An 18,525-nucleotide genomic window follows, 5' to 3' on the forward strand; every position below is an offset into this window, starting at 1 on the left:
ACCAATGGGAAGAGTTGCACGACCGGAAGGAGTCTGGTCCTCCAGCCAATCAGAGCGTGGGGTTTGTGTGACTGAGCTTCACTCCGGCGGAAACTTCCTCCTGGGCCTTCATCAAACAAACCTCCAGACGCCGCTGGTTCTCCAGCATTCTGCACCATTCATCAGCAGTGACGCAAATGATCACCCCCCCGCATGAGCTTTACACGTCTGGAGGGGGAAATACCAGGGGCCGAGTAAACGGAAGAACTAAAACTCTTCCTGAAAATGTGCAGTGAATGAAGTATCTCTGAGGACAAGAAAATAAGGGCCAACAAGGGAATGGGGATCGAATTTCCTTCCCCCATTTTAGACCCACCCGTGAAGACCTACATCCACCACCACCCACCCTTCAGCAATGGCGCCACTCGGTTCTGCCATGATTAACGCTCGGATAATAGAAGGAAGCACACGGCACATCTACTCTAACAGATAAGATAATACAATTCTCTGCAACACTCGAGGAGAAAAAGACATTCAAGCGGGACTTACAGAATAACAACTCCCTTCAACAGGATAAAAGATAACAAATTCAAACAACACCACGACAGGGAAAGAGTCCGGATTAGAGCCTGAGTTAGTCCGAGCTGCAAACCATCCCTCCAAATCTTTGCCCTTCATGGATTTAACGAAGACCAAGGCAGTAGTCGGATTATCGAAAGTCTTGACGGAGTTGTCAAATATAATTTTCAGGGTCACAGGATAAAGCAACATAGTTCCCTTCAAACTTCATCAAAGTCTCGATGCTTCGTTTGTGTTGCTGTTGAAAAATCCTGGAATAAGGAAATCCTCACTCCCTCATGGAGGCAGGTCCCACCTCGCCTTACCCGTCTTCAGGACCTTCTGGTGATCTTTCAAGTTGTGGAAGTGAATGATTACAGGCACAAAGAACAAAGAAATGTACTGCACAGGAACAGGCCCTTCGGCTCTCCAAGCCCGTGCCGACCATGCTGCCCGACTAAACTACAACCTTCTACACTTCCTGGGTCCGTATCTCTCTATTCCCATCCTATTCATGTAGGATGAAAACTATTCCTCGGCCTCAAATACAGGATCCGATGCCCTTTCTAATTTGAAACACCCAGGCTTCACATCCAGCTTGAGAAAACGTGGCAGCCGGTCCTCGAAGAACCTAACGGGAGCCTCACCCTCCACACCTTCTGGCAGGCCGACGACTCGGATGTTCTTTCTCTGACCTTCAGTTTTCCAAATCCTCCAGGACCTCCCTCACGTCACTCGGCCGGTTTTCCCAGGATTTAATTCTTGCCTTCACCGAGGAGGCAACTTGCTCAACATTCAGGATTCTCTCCTCGGGATCGTTGATCTTTTCCTTGATGTTTTGCAGCTCGGCCTCATGAGCTCACAGATATTGAGTCAGCACACTCAGCCTCTGGTCAGTAACACGGAGAATGTCGCTGACATAGATCGGCCAATGATTCCATAGAATAGATGAGCAGGCTCGATGGGCCAAATGGCCAACTGCAGATCCTATTTGTTACGGTCTCTGTGACCAGGACAGGAAGCAGTGAGCAGGGATATGTCAATCAGCCTGAATCAACACCTTTAGGAGAATTGGGAGGGTGAATATTAGATACAGCAGAGTGAGAATGGAGGGAGAGTGTGTGGGACGGAGATTTACAGCATTTGGGGAATAAGAGAGAAAAGAATGTTCTCTAGAAACTAGAATTGTCTGTTCTGAATTTCTATCCAGTGCTGACAGTGATGTCTTTTGGAAATTGTTTTTCCAGGATATTAGAAGAGGAGGAATTACAGTCAAAAATCTGAAACGTCATCTCTCAATCTGACTGAGTCTCTCAATTCCTTGGAACTGAATATCACCGGACTTTGAATCAAGAAGGAGAAATGTTTGTCTGTTCTTTCGGCTTCAAAAGATTTCAACCATCAGTGTGACTGGAAAAGCACCGAGACACACACACCCGAGTGAGAGTGTTCCAGAGTATTGACTATGGAAAGAGCTTTAACCAGTTACACAGCCTGAAAAGACATTGCATCATTTACAGCGGGGAGAGACAGTACACGTGTTCTGTATGTGGACGAGGCTTCAACTGATTGTCAAACCTGGAGAAACACAAAGAGACCTCAAACATGGAGAACCGGTGGAAATGTGGGGACTGTGGGAAGGGATTCAGGGCTCCATCTCAGCTGGAAGCTCATCGACGCATTCACACTGGGGAGAGGCCATTCACCTGTTCTCAGTGTGAGAAGGGATTCACTTTGTTATCCAGCCTGAAGTCACACCAGCGAATTCACAGTAGGAAGAGGCCATTCACTTGCTCTCAGTGTGAGAAGGGATTCACTCAGTTATCCAACCTGTGGATACACCAGTATGTTCACACTGGGGAGAGGCCATTCACTTGCTCTCAGTGTGAGAAGGGATTCACTCAGTTATCCAACCTGCGGATACACCAGTATGTTCACACTGGGGAGAGGCCGCTCACCTGCTCTCAGTGTGAGAAGGGATTCACTGATTAATCGAACCTGCGCAGGCATCAGCGGGTTCACACTGGGGAGAGGCCGTTTACCTGCTCTCAGTGTGAGAAGGGATTCACTACTTCATCGAGCCTGCGGACACACCAGCGAGTTCACACTAGGGAGAGACCGTTCACCTGCTCTCAGTGTGAGAAGAAATTCACTTGGTTATCCACCCTGCGGAACCACCAGCGAGTTCACACTGGGGAGAAGACGTTAACGTGCTCTTAGTGAGAGAAGGGATTCAGATATCCACCCTGCAGGAACACTAGCGAGTTCACACCTGGAAGAGGCCATTCACCTGCTCTGAGCAGGGGAGACATTCAATGAACCGTCCCAACTACGGATACACTAGTGAGTTAATTCTGAGGAGAGACCATTCATCTGCTCTCAATGTGGGGAGGGGTTTGTGATTCATCACACCTATTGTGACTCCAACAAGTTCACAATGAATTACAGATGTTGGCTTTGTTGTTATTGTTTCTGCTCTCACTTACATCCAGGACTGCATTTTGTTCATTCTGACATCTAGTGAATGGTGATGATTGGAGGGTTTCTTTCTGCTGGACTGGCCGGTCTAACACCTCTGCCTCCGGTGGGCTGACCATTTTTGAGGCTAGTTGCGATTACCTGGTTCCATGTTTGATGAGGAGCACCGAATGAAAAGGTGTTTGCACGTTGGAAGATACTTAGTTCCCAAAGCAGCCACGTTGCCATGAAGATGAGCTATGGCAGTTACAGGGTTCTTTTGTCTACTTTTTCTGGATGTTTCTCGCAGAAGGAAACTATCATGGTATGAGGAGCAAGTTGACTGTGGTAGATTGGGAAATTACAATAAACATATCACTGAATGTGGCAACGCAGGTGGATAAGGAGCTAAGAAGGCATACGGCATGCTTGTCTTCATTGGTTGGGGCATTGAGTATAAAAGTTGGCAAGTCATGCCCATCTCCGAGAGAACCCCGTCATGGTCCCTCTCAAGGCAAACTTTATTTTCTCAAGACTGAGAAACCCAGCCATGTCACCAAATCAGGTCTCCATACTCGGGGGTTTCGAGTCCCTCCACATTAAAATTATCCGTCTCCGGGCTATCAGGGAGGCAAAGGCCAAAACCTCTACCTCTTTCGCTTCCTGAACTCCCGGATCGTCTGACACACCAAAGATCGCTGTCTCTGGACTCGGCACCACCTGCGTGTTTAGGATCTTGGACATTGCCTTAGCGAATCCCTGCCAGAATCCTTTGAGAACCGGACATGCCCAGAACATATGGATATGGTTCGCTGGGCTTCCCGCACATCTATCCTTAACCCCAAAGAACTTGCTAATTCTTGCTGCCGTCATGTGTGCCTGATGGACCACGTTAAACTGAATTAAGCTAAGCCTGGCACATGATGAAGAGGAATTGACCCTATTTAGGGCTTCCGCCCACAGGCCTGCATCCAGCTCCCGCCTAGCTCCTCCTCCCACTTGCCCTTAAGCTCCACCACTGGGGCTTCCTCCGCCTCCTGTAGTTCTTGGTAGATGTCCGACACCTTCCCCTCTCCTACCCAGGTGCCAGAGACCACCCTATCCTTTATCCTACGTGGATGTAGCAACGGAAATGCCACCACCTGTTTTTTCAGAAAGGCGCGGACCTGAAGGTATCTGAAGGCATTTCCAGAGGGCAGATTAAATTCCTCCTCCAGCTCTGAACTAAAGAGGTTTGTGTGCACACAGATATTGACATGAAGGGTTTTTTATATTCACAGACCCTGAAGCAGATTATTGCAAGTCGCACTGAGGTGATTTCAGGTGGTGCTATTCCCATGTGTTTGCTGTCCTTGTCCTTCATGACAGTCAAGGTTATGGGTTTAGAAGTTGATGTCGAAGGAGCTCTGTTGAGTTCATAAATCATAGAATTTACAGTGCAGAAGGAGGCCATTCAGCCCATCGAGTCTGCACCGGCCCTTGGAAAGAGCACCCCACTTAAGACCACGCCTCCACCCTATCCCCTTAACCCAGTAAACCCACCAAACCTTTTTGGACACTAAGGGTGATTTATCTTGGCCAATCCACCTAAACTGCACATCTTTGGACTGTGGGAGGAAACCGGAGCACCCAGAGGAAATCCATGCAGACCTGGGGAGAATGTGCAGACTCTGCACAGACAATGACCCAAGCCAGGAATTCAACCTGGGACCCTGGAGCTGTGAAGCAACTGTGCTGTCCCAACCACTGTGCTACCGAGTTGCCCCACCACTGTGCTACCGTGAACTATCTTGCAGATGGTACACACACTACCGCCATTGTGCTCTGGAGGTCAAGGGAGTCATTGTTTCAGGTGATGGATGGGGCACTGAGCAAGCAGATGCTTTGTCCTGTGTAAAACATGATGTGGAGATGCCGGCGTTGGACTGCGGGGGGGGGGGGGGGGGGGGGGGGGGGGGCGGGGGGGGGGGGGAGGAGGAGGCATAGTAAGAAGTCTCATAACACCAGGATAAAGTCAATAGGTTTATTTGAAATCACAAACATTCAGAGGACTTCTCCTTCATCAGGTCTCACTTCACCTGATGAAGGAGCAGTGCTCCAAAACCTTTTGATTTCAAATAAACCTGTTGGACTTTAACCTGGTGTTGTGAGACGTCTTACTGTATAAAGCAGACTCCATAATTTGAATAAGACTGGCTGATAAATAATAATTGTTGTCGGAAAGGACTGTGACCGAGAAAATATAACCAATTCAGTCCACTTGAAAAAAGATCTGCTCTTCAAAGATATATTGGAAGAAATCCCATTTGATGTTTGTGGTTGAATTTATTGCCTCAGCAGCTCACTCAGGTACCGGACTGGCAAAGGCATTGATTGGACAATAGTGGAAACAATGATCTGAAATGTTCTGTGAGTGAAACATTTTCTCTTTAATCCAGAATGGACTATGTCAGAGTTAAAGGCAATAACAGGCTAAATTACATTGAATATACAGCACAGAAACAGGCCTTTCAGCCCAACCAATCTCTGCCAGTATTTCTACTTCACTTCATCCTCCTCCCATGCTTTCCCATCTGACTCTATCAGTGTGTCCGTCTGTTTATTTCTCCCTCATGTGTTCATCCAGCTTCCTCTTCAATGTATCGATGTTATTCACCTCCACCACTCACTGTGGTAGTGAGTTCCACATTCTCACTACTCTCTGGAAATAAGTTTCTCCTGAATTCAATTTTGCTCTTACCCCTACAAGTGTGACCCCCCCCCCCCCCCCCCCCCCCCCCTTTTCATCCCAGTACAAGGAGTTTGGAGACTGGAGTCCGGATGAGCAATGGCAGCCATCAGACCCAGAATCCAGCGCGGTAACGGAACCACTCTATTCACCGAGCGGGTTGCCCGGACTGCGCATGTCCCTGGGAGCGATGGGAAGTTGCGCATGTGCAGAGAGAACCCAGCCTCTGACCTTTTTGCTGAGGTGTTGACCAATGGGAGCAGTTGGAGGACCGGAAGGACTCTGTCTCTGAAGGAAAAGGAAGTGAATCCAGGGAGGGTGCAGACTCTGGAAAGGTTGGCCCAGGCCTCTTGGTGAGTGCACGGATTGTGCGACAATTGGAGGGGTGGTAAATAGTGAGAAGGATAGCCTTTGGTTACAGGGATAATAAGCTTTAATATTGACAAAAGCAGCGTCCATCCAATTCAGTCAGAAAGTATTGATCATCTCTGCTTGAGAACCTTCATAGGCAGAAAGTTCCAGATCATGATCAATCACTACCTCCTGTATCTGAACCAACTGTTACAATCCTATACATTAAACACAATTTTCGTCCTGTTACATATTTCCGTTAGGCTGGCAGTCTGCATGAAGATTTCCAGGGCTCTCTGTCCACGATTGTAAGCAGTGAGCATGGATCTGTCAATCAGCCTGAATCAGCACCTTCAGGAGAATTGGGAGCAGAGTGAGAATGGAGGGAGAGTGTGTGGGACGGAGATTTACAGCTTTTGGAGAATGAGAGAAAAGAATATTCCATAGAAACTAGAAAAGTCTGTTCTGAATTCCGATCCTGTACTGACAATGATGTACTTTGTAAACTCCTTTTACAGGATATCAGAAGAGGAAGAATTACAGACAGAAATCTCAAACCAAACCTCACGTCCCGATTTGACAGATTCACTCAATTCACGGGGACTTGAATATCATCAGCCTTTGAATCGAGAAGGAAAAAGGTTTGTCTGTTCTTCCTGCTTCAGATGGTTTTAACCATCAGTGTGACTGGAAAATCACCGAGACACACAGACCTGAATGAGAGTGTTCCAGAGCACTGACTGGAAAGAGCTTTAACCAGTTACACAAACTGAAAATAAACAGCACGGAGAGACCGTACACGAGTTCTGTGTGAGCCTTCAATTGACTGTCCAACCTGGAGAGACACAAGGACACCAGCACCATGGAGAAACCATGGAAATGTGGGGACTGTGGGAAGAGATTCAGATTCCCATCTATACTGGAAACTCATCAACGCATTCACACTGGGGAGAGGCCATTCACCTGCTCTCAGTGTGGGAAGGGATTCATTACGTTGTCCAACCTGAAGAAGCACCAGCCAGTCCATGTCGGGGAGAAGCCATTCACCTGCTCCACGTGTAGGAAGGGGTTCAGTACTTCATCCGAACTGCATACACACCAACAAGTTCACACTGAGGAGAGACCATTCACCCACAGTGAATGTGGGAAGGGATCTACTCGGGTATCCAATCTGCTGGGCCACACTGTCACTCACAGCAATGAGAGACCCTTTAAATGCTCTGACTGTGGGAGCAGCTTCAAAACGTCTCACAAACTGATGAACCATCAGTGCATTCACACCAGGGAGAGACCGTTCAGCTGCTCTCACTGCACAAAGAGGTTTCGAAACTCATCCCATCTGCTGATACACCAGATCCTGCACACCGGAGAGAGGCCGTTCACCTGCTCTCAGTGTAGAAAGGGATTCACTCAAATAAGCAACCTGCGGAGACACGAGCGAATTCACACTGGGAAGAGGCCGTTCACCTGCTCTGATTGTGGGAAGGGATTCACTCGGTTATCCCACCTACAGACACACCAGCAAATTCACACTGGGGAGAGGCCGTTCACCTGCTCTGACTGTGGGACAGGATTCACCCGGTTATCCCACCTGCAGGCACACCAGCGAATTCACACTGGGGAGAGGCCGTTCACCTGCTCTGACTGTGGGAAAAGATTCACTCAGTTACCCAATCTGCAAGCACACCAGCGAGTTCACACTGGGGAGAGGCCATTCATCTGCACAGTGTGTGGGAAGGGATTCACTTGGTCAACACTTCTGCTGAGACACCAGCGAGTTCACAAGTGATGACAGGGGTTGGATTCTGCTGTTATTGCTGATGTTAATCACATCCAGGACTGAACCATGTTCATTCTGACACTTGGTGAAGTGGGAGGGTTGGAGAGTTTCTTTCTGCTGGACTGGCCGGTCTCACAACTTTGCTTCCAGTGGGCTGATGCTCTTTGAGCCTGGGAGAGCCCATTTCCACTGAAGTGATCCATGAAAGCTGATGAAGGACATTTATTTTATCCTGAATAGTAAATAGTGTTTTTCCCCCATTACAGGTAGATTTAAAATAAATACAGAAAGAACTGGAAAAACGCAGCAGGTCTGGCAGCACCTGTGAGAGAGAAACAGAGTTAACGTTTCACGTCCAATGTAACTCTACCTCAGAGCTAAAGAGAGGGAGAAATGTGATGGGTTTGATGCTGGTGAGAAAGGGGGAGGGTCAGACAGAACAAAAGAGAAAATCAGGGATTGGTGAGATTAAATGATAAAAATGTCCTGGAATGACTTCCAGTGGAGGCCCTGAGTTTATCGGCCGCACACAACGTGGCTCCTGCTTGGAAGCTTGGGTTTTGGCCCTTTCTGCCCGGTTAATGGGCACTTTGTTTGTAAAAAGTGCAGAATAAGTGGAGGGAGTTGGTTTTTCCTCCAAAGTGGAATATCAGCAGGTTACAACACCCGGCAAAAGTCGAGTATAGCCTTGGCTTGAGATGGAGGATCTGTGTGGTGCAGCAACTGAGAGTATGGCGGAGCTGGTGGGTGTTTCGACAGCATCGGAAAGAGATGCAAGAGGACTGGTCCAGGGCGATTGGGGAAGCAGTGGGACTCTCATTGTAGACTTTGTGGGACTTTGGAGCAGGTGGAGGAACGCCTGGAGTCACAAGGTGCAATGATCCGAGAGGTGGAAAGGACGGTGTTGGATCCCAGTGATCAGATCATGTTGCTGGAGGCAGAGATGGTGATGCCGGGAGAGGCCTGCAAGGTGCTGAGGGCGAAGGTGGACGACCAGGAGAATCAGTCCAGGCGACAGAATCTGTGAATTGTAGATCTGAGGAAGGGGTGGAGGGAACGAGAGCCATGGGCTCTGTATTGAAAATGTTCACAAAGCTGGTTGAGGAGGGGGTCTGGATAAGGCCCCGGAGGTGGATTGGGCTCCCCGATCATTACAACGGAGGCCGAGAGCTGGGGAGCCGCCGTAGGCAGTGATCGGCTGGATGCACCAGTTCCAGGAGAAGGAGAGGATTCTGAGGTGGGTGAAGTCGACGTGAGACTGTAGCTGGGAGGGGAATCTGCAGTTGGAGAAGACTTAAGTACATTCTCCAAGGGTGAAGAGGGTTCTTAAGACAGAGGGTCTTTCTGTCTCTATTTAAGGATCTGTTTGTCGCCGTGGGTGGGGGGTTAGTTGGGAAAGGGTTGTTGGGGTAGTTTAGGGAAGAAAACTGAATGGAAAGGAAGTGAATCCAAGGAGGGTGCAGACTTTGGAAAGGTTGGCCCAGGTCTCTCTCTCTCTTAAAAACATTGACATCCTTTGCTCCCTCAGCTTGACACATTAACTTGTCTGGCTAAAAGGATGGTCTATTTCGTTATGTTTACAATTAAAGGGCTAGTTTCTCCAGGAGATGGCTGACATTTAAGGAGACAGTGAATTAATATAGCACAGAGACAGTCTCGTGTAGTTACATGGTACAGATTATATGGTACAGGAGAGGATGCAGAGGAAATTCATAAGCATGTTGTCTGGGCGTTTCAGCGATGAAGAGAGCCTGGTTGGGAGTTTCCTGGGAGCAGAGGAGGCTGGGGATATGTGATATGGGCGGCACGGTAGAACAGTGGTTAGCACTGTTGCTTCACAGCACCAGGATCCCAGGTTCGATTCCTGGCTTGGGTCACTGTCTGTGCGGAGTCTGGACATTCTCCCCGTGTCTGCGTGGGTTTCCTCCGGGTGCTCCGGTTTCTCCCCACAGTCCAAAGCTGTGCAGGTTAGGTGGAGTGGCCATGCTAATATGCCCTGTGTCCAATAAAGATTAGGTGGGGTTACGGGGAAGTTGTGAAGGTTGGAAGTGTGGGCTGAGGTATGGTGCTCCTTCCAAGGGCCGGTGCAGATTCAATGGGCCGAATGGCCTCCCTTCTGCACTGTAGATTCCGGCACCGCCCAGCTCATTACAAAAAAATCAATCCGGGAATACACCCTATACACATGCAAGAAGAAGGAGTATTCTCTCTCCCGGGTTCAGTAACCTTCACGGATACACCATCCCGATCCTTTCCATGAACCCCCCCAACTCTTTCATCATTCTCGACCTTCCCATCGACTTGGGGCTCGATCTCCACAACCTCGCCTCCATTACACAATTAAAATCCACTCCCATGATCAGCTGGTGAGAGTCCAGGTCCGGAATCGCTCCCAGTAACCTCTTTACAAAACCAATATCATCCCAATTGGGCGCAGACACATTTACCAACACCACCGCCGTCCCCTCTCACGCCCCACTCACTATCACAAACCTCCTCCCAGGTCCAACACCTCTCTGGCCCCCGTAAACCCTGTTCTCTTGCTCAACAAAATGGCCACCCCCTTGACTTCCAATCAAGTGAAACACTTGACCCATTCATCCCTTCCTCAGTCCCTTCCTCAGTGTCATGGGGCTGGTTTAGCACACTGGGCTAAATCGCTGGGTTTTAAAGCAGACCAAGGCAGGCCAGCAGCACGGTTCAATTCCCGTACCAGCCTCCCCGAACAGGCGCCGGAATGTGGCGACTAGGGGCTTTTCACAGTAACTTTATTTGAAGCCTACTTGTGACAATAAGCGATTTTCATTTTCATCTGTCCTTTCACCTTGAGATGCGTCTTCTGCAAGAAAATCACCTCCGCTCCCAAACTCTTCAGGTGTGCAAACATAGGGGACCTCTTGACCCGCCCATATAGTCCGCGGACATTCCATGTCCTTGGCACCGTGAAACAGCAGTGCTAACCACTGTGCCACAACCAGAGATGATTAACAATTTCAAAAGGAAATTGGATGAAGGAAATAAACTTTCTCGGGAACAGAGATATTGAGGGGAAATGGGGTTGATTGTATCGGTCTACAGAGTCGGAATGGACAAGTTACTGAATGGACCTGTTCTGTGCCGTAATGACTCTGGGCGGGATTCGCCGGCAGCGCACTCACGCCCGCGGATTACCCAATGGCGTGGGGGTGCCCACAACGGGATACCCCATTGGCCGTCTGCCGGGACGGAGCAACCCGCTGCCAGCGGGGGTGCACCACACCAGAAAATGGGTGTAGCGGAACAGAGAATTCAGATTCTATGTCTGGAAATATATAACATTGCTACAGTACTATATTACAATACTAGAAATATTAATAAATATACTTTATTCCAGAATCCAAAAAGAATCTGTACCATAACAACACGAGACATATCTTTGTCCGACATTAATTTACTATCCCCTTAAATGTCAACTATCTCTTGGGGAAAGCAGCCCTTTAATTGTGAACATTGGGAAAGAAATGAAATGAAATGAAAATCGCTTATTGTCACAAGTAGGCTTCAATGAAGTTACTGTGAAAAGCCCCTAGTCGCCACATTCCGGCACCTGTTCGGGGAGGCTGGTACGGGAATTGAACCATGCTGCTGGCCTGCTTGGTCTGCTTTAAAAGCCAGCGATTTAGCCCAGTGCTGAACCATCCTTTTAGCCAGACAAATAAATGTGTCAAGCTGAGGGAGCAAAGTATGTCAATGTCTTTAAGAGAGAGAGAGACCTGGGTCAACATTTGCAGAGTCGGCACCCTCCTTAGATTCACTTCCTTTCCCTTCAGTTGCTGCAAGTGACAAATTGAAGGTGAGAATGAGAAAAGAAATGGAAAGGGGGAGAATTGAAAGTGTTTTACTCACAGATGTTGGAGGCAGGAGGAGATTTCAGTCTGTGTGAAGGTCAACATTTCAGTCGGAAGTCAGAAGGCGGGTTCTTTATGCACATGCGCAGTTTCCCTTTCCTTTGAACATGCGTAGTACCAAGCCATAGGCCCGGCCAGCCGATAAAGCGGTTTCCTGGGCGCGGCGGATTGTGGGAGCGCCGGGCGCCATTACTAATTCAGAGCCCAGTCTCCAAAAGCCTCGGACTGGGATGGAACGGGGGCGGGCGGAGTAACATGTGGGTAGTCCCCTCACCCCCCTCCCATTTCCTCTTGCAAACACCTAACCCAGTATCGATCCCCTCCCCCCACCATTTACAACTCCCAGGTCCATTGAAACCTGTTTGACCAGGCTCCAATGTCTGTGGCCGCTCCCCATCACACTCCCGTTCAGTAATCACCCTACATTTCCTTGTGTGGCGATCCCTGCCAGAGCCCCCTCCTCGCCACCCCCTCCTCAGTAACCCAGCCCCACGTGCCCAAAACCCACCTCCCTGAAACCAAGAAACAACACCCATAAGGAAAAAAACACAACCCCCCCCCCCCCATTCAAGAGTCAGAAACAAAGCCCCAATCAAATCGAAAACCCTCAATAACAGAACACAATCCCCGTCCCACCAACCAAGCCCAAATCCCAACTCTCATCTCAGTCTCAGTCCTTCAGCCTTAACGAATGCCTCTACCATTTCCACCGCCTCAAAATAAAAGTCCTTTGAGTTATGCGTGACTCTCAGCTTTGCTAGGTAGACCACTCCAAATCTCACTCTGCTGCCGTACAATGCCCCCTTCACCCGTCCAAAGGCCACCCCCTTCTCGTCAACTACTCCGTCAGATCTAGGTATCTGCATCTACCAACACCTTCCCACTTCATATCAGCTAACTAATGGCATTCTGCTCTTTTACTGCTCTGGTGGGGAATGCCACCCAAGGCTGCACTTAGCATGATATTGGGATGCAATTTCTAAATGGTGTCCCGAGCTCTTGACCCCCTGACTCAACTCCCGGACCCCCCAATGTCCCAACTCACCTATAGGGGGGTCCTCGGGCCTCCCCACACCACCGCACGTGGGCAGTGCACCCCCGGGCTTGATCCCCGGTGTGAGAAAAATGCCAGCCTGACACCACTGCCTGTGTGGTACCCTGGGAATACCCCTGCCAGCCTGCCAATGTGACCTGGGAACTCCAGGGTGCCAGGCTGGCACTGCCAGGGTGCCTACATGGCATTGCGAAGGGTGCCTAGTTCAAAACCTTCTCCTTCACGTGGTAGCTGTGGAAGCAGACTATAACCGCCCTTGGTGGCTCATTCACTCCAGACTTCGGCCTGAGTTGCCAATGTGACCAGTCCCACTCGGAGCGGAGGGTTCTTCCCCCTTCCCCATCAACTCAGCAAAAATCTTTGGAAAGTACTCGGTCGGCCTCAGGCCCCCCCCCCCCCCCCCCCCCTCAGGCAGGCCCACTATTCTCAAAAATTGCCTCCTTGACCAGTTCTGCAGGTCCCCTACCTTAGCTCTGCGCCTTTTGTTGACCTCCGTCACCCTCCACAGCTCCTCGCCCATCGAGGTGAACTGGTCACTGTGTTGTGACAGTGTCGCCTCCACCCTCTTCAACTTCTGTCCTTGCTCCCACACTTCGACCGACGTCTTCATCTCTGCAGCCTTTACCAGGGCAATCACCTCCTTCACCCACTCTAAAGGGAAGCTGTCATCCCCCTCCGAAGCACCTTTAAATGCTTGGCAAACAGCCTTTCAAACTCCACTGTAGCGATATGACCCTGTTTGTGCTAAAATGACTGATTGCAGGCATGATGGGAAGGTCTTGGTCAAATTGAAATGAGACGTGTTACCTTTTGACCGGTGACCTATTTAGAGTCTGCAATGCACTGATGGAAAAGATTGTGAAATGCCGAGCAGAACCTGAGTTGACACCTTTAACCACAATGTCTGAAGAATGGATCTGTGGTTAGAAGAAAGATGTCATTCGACAGTTCGAAGTAGAGTAAATTTGACCTCTCTGGGACACGGGTCAGAAGGAGAATAAGAACCAAGCATCGAAGATTCCGTTTCAGCGACGACCGAGGATCAGCCGGGACAAATGGGTGAGGCTCAGAGAATAGAACAGACCTCTGAGAGGAATGTGGCCAATTCAGTTCAAAGGGGTAATATCTACTGATGTCTGAAGCTCTGACATCACCTCGGTCAGAGTTTCCCCGGTGAGGGGAGCGGCCCCACCCGACGACCCAGCCCCCGTCATCTTCCCTCCTGCAGGACTCACAGCAGCACTCGCCGGCTGACCTTCGCTCGCCCCCTTCTTTCCAGCACCTTTCCTCTGGGACTTTGACATTCGTCGGCCTCCTTATGACTTCCCTCAACAACTCATCTAAAAACTGTCCCAAAACTGGGCATAAACATCCTAAAATCCGAGACTCTCGCAGAAGCCACCTAACGAGTGACATCCACCGACATGTTGTCACCTGAAGTCCCCGGAATGAACAATATCAATATGACACCAGCATCTCCATATTAACAACAGGCCATTCATCTGTTCTGTCTGTGGACAGAGGTTCTCTCAGTCAGGCAGCCTGCTGGCACTGGGGAGAGGACATTGAAAAATGTTCCAGGTGTGGGAAGGAATTCAGCCAATCCTCCAGCCTGTTGACACACCAGCGAGTTCAAACTGGGGAGCTGCTGTTTCCATGTTCTCTGTGCAGATAGAGAGTCACTCACTCATCCCACTTCCTGACACACCAGCGACTTCATGTTTGACTGCAGGGGTTGGGCTCTGCTGAGGGAAATATTCACTCTATCTGAGCCCCTCAGAATTACACACAACTCAATTCAATCTCCTCTCAGCCTCCTCTGTTCCAACGAGAACAACCCCAGCCTCTCCAATCTTTCCTCATAGTTAAAATTCTCCCTCCTGGGTAACATCATCATAAATCCCCTCTGCAGCCTCTCTCGTGTGATCACATCCTTCCTGTAATGTGGTGACCAGAACTGTCCACAGTGCTCCGTCTGTGGTCTAATTGGCGTTTTAAACAGTTCCAGCACAATCTCCCTGTTCTTATATTCTCGGCCATCGGCTACCAAAGGAAACTTTCCCACCTGCCTTCCTAAGCACTGATAACAGAGAGTGAGAGGCAGCTGAGAGAGAGAGGAACACCAGAGACTGCGAGAGGGAGAGGAGAGAAGAGAGAGAGAGACAGTCCAGTCAGTAACAAAAATAAGTAATGAAATTGAGTTCTGACACGATATGCTTGAACTGACACCACTTTATTGACAGATGGACAAGGTAGTCATTGCACTTGAATTAATGTGATTCACTTTTGGAATTGAATGAATTAAGGGTCAGATTAACTATATCATAATTACCCAGTATCAGATAGGTCTGTTTAATACAGAACAGGGTTAAACCCAGTGTCCAATATTACAGGTCTCTGTGGCTGTTGGACGCCTGGTTCCACTGGGCAGCTGACAAGTCCACAGCTTCAGTGAACTCATGTACCCAGGGTCTGTTTCTGAACCCTCATCACAACATATTACCTGGTTAGTTATTATATATGTCATGGTCGAAGAACTCACACAAAGCTCAACCAGAAACTATGGTTCTTCCCTTCCCGCACCTGCCCCCCCCCCCCCCCCCCGGCTATCGGATAAGGTGGTGTCGAGAGTCGGAGTAAGGGAGGGAAGGTTTCAGAGATCTACAATGAACTGATGGAGTGGGAGGGAGCCCTGAGGGAGGTGAAGCAAAAGTGGGAAGAAGAGCTGGGTGGGGATTTGGAGGCCGGATTATGGGAGGAAGCCCTGAGGCGAGTCAATGCATCCTCGTCCTGTGCCAGGCTCAGCCTAATGCAATTCAAGGTGGTTCATAGAGCGCACAGAATGGGGGAGCGGATGAGCAGATTCTTTGAGGGGGTGGAAGATAGGTGTGGGCAATGTGCGGGCGGACATGTGAACCATTTTTATTTGTTCTGGGCATGTCCGAGGCTGAGAGGTTTCTGTCAGGGGTTTGCTGACCTCATGTCAGAAGTATTAAAGGCGAAGGTGGTTCTGAGTCCAGAGGTGGCGATCTTTGATGTGTCAGAAGATCCGGGAGCCCAGGGGGTGGGAGAGGCCGATGTTCTGGCCTTTACCTCTGGTGGCCCAGAGACGGATTCTACTAGGATGGAGGGACTCGGAACCCCCGAGGTCGGGGTTATGGGTTAGTGACATGACGGGGTTTCTCAAACTTGAGAAAATCAAGTTCGCCTTGAGGGGATCGCTACAGGGGTTTGTCGTTCATTGACTTCTTCAAGAAAAATTAAGCTGTCAGCAGGGGTGGGGGTTTGAGTAAGGTTAGGAAGACCAGTGGAAAGGGGGGCTGGGGAAGGAGGTCCTGTTTGTAAGCCATGTTGGCTAAAAGGTTTGTTACTGGATGGGTGTGTTGTTTATCTTGTTTTGTTCCTTTTGATACCTGATGGTTAAAATTGTTACAATTATAAATGCCTTAATAAAATATTTTCGAAAAAAAATAAACAACGGTTCTTCTTTCTACTGATTCCAGCTCCTACAAGAGGTCACAGCATCTCCAGCCCTCAGCTCAATAGAGAGACAGCAAGTTGTCTGAGGCTTAAATGGGAAGTTGAAACTTGTGGCTCTAAACCAACTGTGCAAGATCTCTGTAAAGATCAGTAATTAAAAAAAATAAACTGTAAACCCAGTGAACAAATTAAAGAGTCATAAGACAAAAACTTCAAGTTTTATGACTTTTCCTGCAACATACAAACTAGAAACAACAATGCCTAAACACTATTAAAAATGGAATGTATCCCGTAAATTATAAATAGAATGTTGCCCTTTTACTTTTAACACAATCAAAAATCACACTCCATGGTTACATCGCTGAAGTTGTCACTCAATTCTCCTGGAACCAGCCCAATGTGACTCTTCGTTCCTGTGTTTACTTCTATTCTATTCCTTTGCCTGACTTGCAATCCTGAACCCCAGAAATGTCTTTTGCAGTGTTGGTTCTCCTGATGATATTCAGGTCCGGATATAATAATAATAATCTTTATTGTCACAAGTAAGCTTACATTAACACTGCAATGAAGTTACCGTGAAAAGCCCCTGGTCGCCACATTCTGGCGCCTGTTCAGGTACACAGAGGGAGAATTCAGAATGTCCAAATTACCTAACAGCATACCTTTCGGGACTTGTGGGAGGAAACTGGGGCACCCGGAGGAAACCCATGGAGACACGAGGAAAACGTGCAGACTCCGCACAGATAGTGACCCAAGCCAGGAATTGAACCTGGCACCTTGGCACTGTAAAGCAACTGAGCTAACCACTGTGATACCATGCCGCCCATAACCAAGTGACTCTTCCAAATCCTGAAGTCTTTTTTTCTGCAAATCATCGTCTAATATCCTGTAAAAAGTATTCACAAATGGAAAATAAGAACAGACAATTCTAGTTCCTATGAAACATTCTTTCCTCTCTCATTCCTCAAAAGCTGTAAATCGCCATCCAACACACTCTTTCTCCATTCTCACTATGCTGTATATAATATTCATCCTCCCAATTCTCTAAAGGTGCTGATTCAGGCCGATTCACAGATCCATGCTCACTGCTTCCCGTCCTGCACAGAGGCCTGAAATTCTCCATGCAGACTGCCAGACAGAAATATGTCTATATTACTGAACTCAAAATGTGTGCAACATACAGACTGGATTCACTTCCTTTCTCTTCAGCTGCTGCAAGTCACCAACTCCCCCCCCCCCCCCCGCCCCGCCCCCCCAATGAGAAAATAAATGGAAAGATAAAGTAGACTTGGAGCAGCTGCTCCCTCTTGTGGGGCATTCTAGAACGAGAAGAGGGAGCAAATTCAAAACAGAGTTGAGGAGAAGCTGCTTCTCCCAAGGGCTGTGAATCTGTGGAATTCACGATCCCAGAGTGCGGTGGAGTTGGGACAGTGAGTAAATTTAGGGAGGAGTTAAACAGATTTTTAATTGGGTTGAAGAGTCACGGTGAAATCTCAGGACGGTAGAGATAAGGCCAGGATGAGATCGGCCATCATCAAATGGCAGAGCAGACTCGATGGGGCAAATGGCCTAATTCTGCTCCTGTATCTTATGAACTTATTAAGAAGTCTTACAACACCAGGTTAAAGTCCAACAGGTTTGTTTCAAACACTAGCTTTAGGAGCACTGCTCCTTTCTCAGGTGAAGGAGCAGTGCTCCGAAAGCTAGTGTTTGTGTTTGAAACAAACCTGTTGGACTTTAACCTGTTGTAAGACTTCTTACTGTACTCACCCCAGTCCAACGTCGGTCTCCACATTATGACCTTCTGAAAGGGGAGACACTGATTTGCTGCCAGATGTTGCCCAGAGGACGAAGTTTCCGTCTGAAACTCTGTCCAACCTCCACATTGTGACATCACAAAGGAGCTCGTCCTCCAAATCAGCCAAAAGGAATAATTCCGCTCCGCAGTGACGTCATTGCGTTTGAGTGCACACGCCCAGCGCTCAGACACGGGAGCCCCGCCCCCACCCTTTGTTCCCCCCTCCCCCAACACATCCTTGAGACGGTTTCCATCCAACCGACTGACAGCTCCAGCTATCGATGATTCCCTCTCCCCTGGCCCGGGACTGCGCATGTCTGAGCGACGGGGCAGCTGCGCATGTGCACATGAGCTCACATCCTCAGACCTTACTGCTGAGTTGTGACCAATGGGAAGATTGGAGGACCGGAAGGACACTGCTCCTCCGCCAATCAGAGCTCCCCCATTGTCTCA

General features: G+C 48.9%; 1 protein-coding gene across 6 annotated transcripts; it reads left to right on the plus strand.

Moving 5' to 3' along the window:
• The first annotated feature begins 88 nt into the window (after positions 1–88).
• LOC140420101 (uncharacterized) lies at positions 89–16,392 on the plus strand. 6 transcript variants are annotated; one of them, XM_072504120.1, is made up of 2 exons: positions 89–3,319; positions 6,592–10,554. In XM_072504120.1, exon 2 carries the CDS (start codon positions 6,936–6,938, stop codon positions 7,860–7,862), a length of 927 nt encoding a protein of 308 aa, XP_072360221.1. In that variant the 5' UTR covers positions 89–3,319; positions 6,592–6,935; the 3' UTR covers positions 7,863–10,554. The 6 variants fall into 6 exon arrangements, 5 of the variants coding, with proteins under 5 accessions (XP_072360221.1, XP_072360223.1, XP_072360218.1 ...); XM_072504122.1 differs by having other exon boundaries at positions 89–3,193; XM_072504117.1 differs by lacking the exon at positions 89–3,319 and adding an exon at positions 3,341–4,226.
• The last annotated feature ends 2,133 nt before the right edge of the window (positions 16,393–18,525 follow it).

Source organism: Scyliorhinus torazame, chromosome 5 (assembly GCF_047496885.1).
Source record: "Scyliorhinus torazame isolate Kashiwa2021f chromosome 5, sScyTor2.1, whole genome shotgun sequence".
Taxonomy (NCBI): domain Eukaryota; kingdom Metazoa; phylum Chordata; class Chondrichthyes; order Carcharhiniformes; family Scyliorhinidae; genus Scyliorhinus; species Scyliorhinus torazame.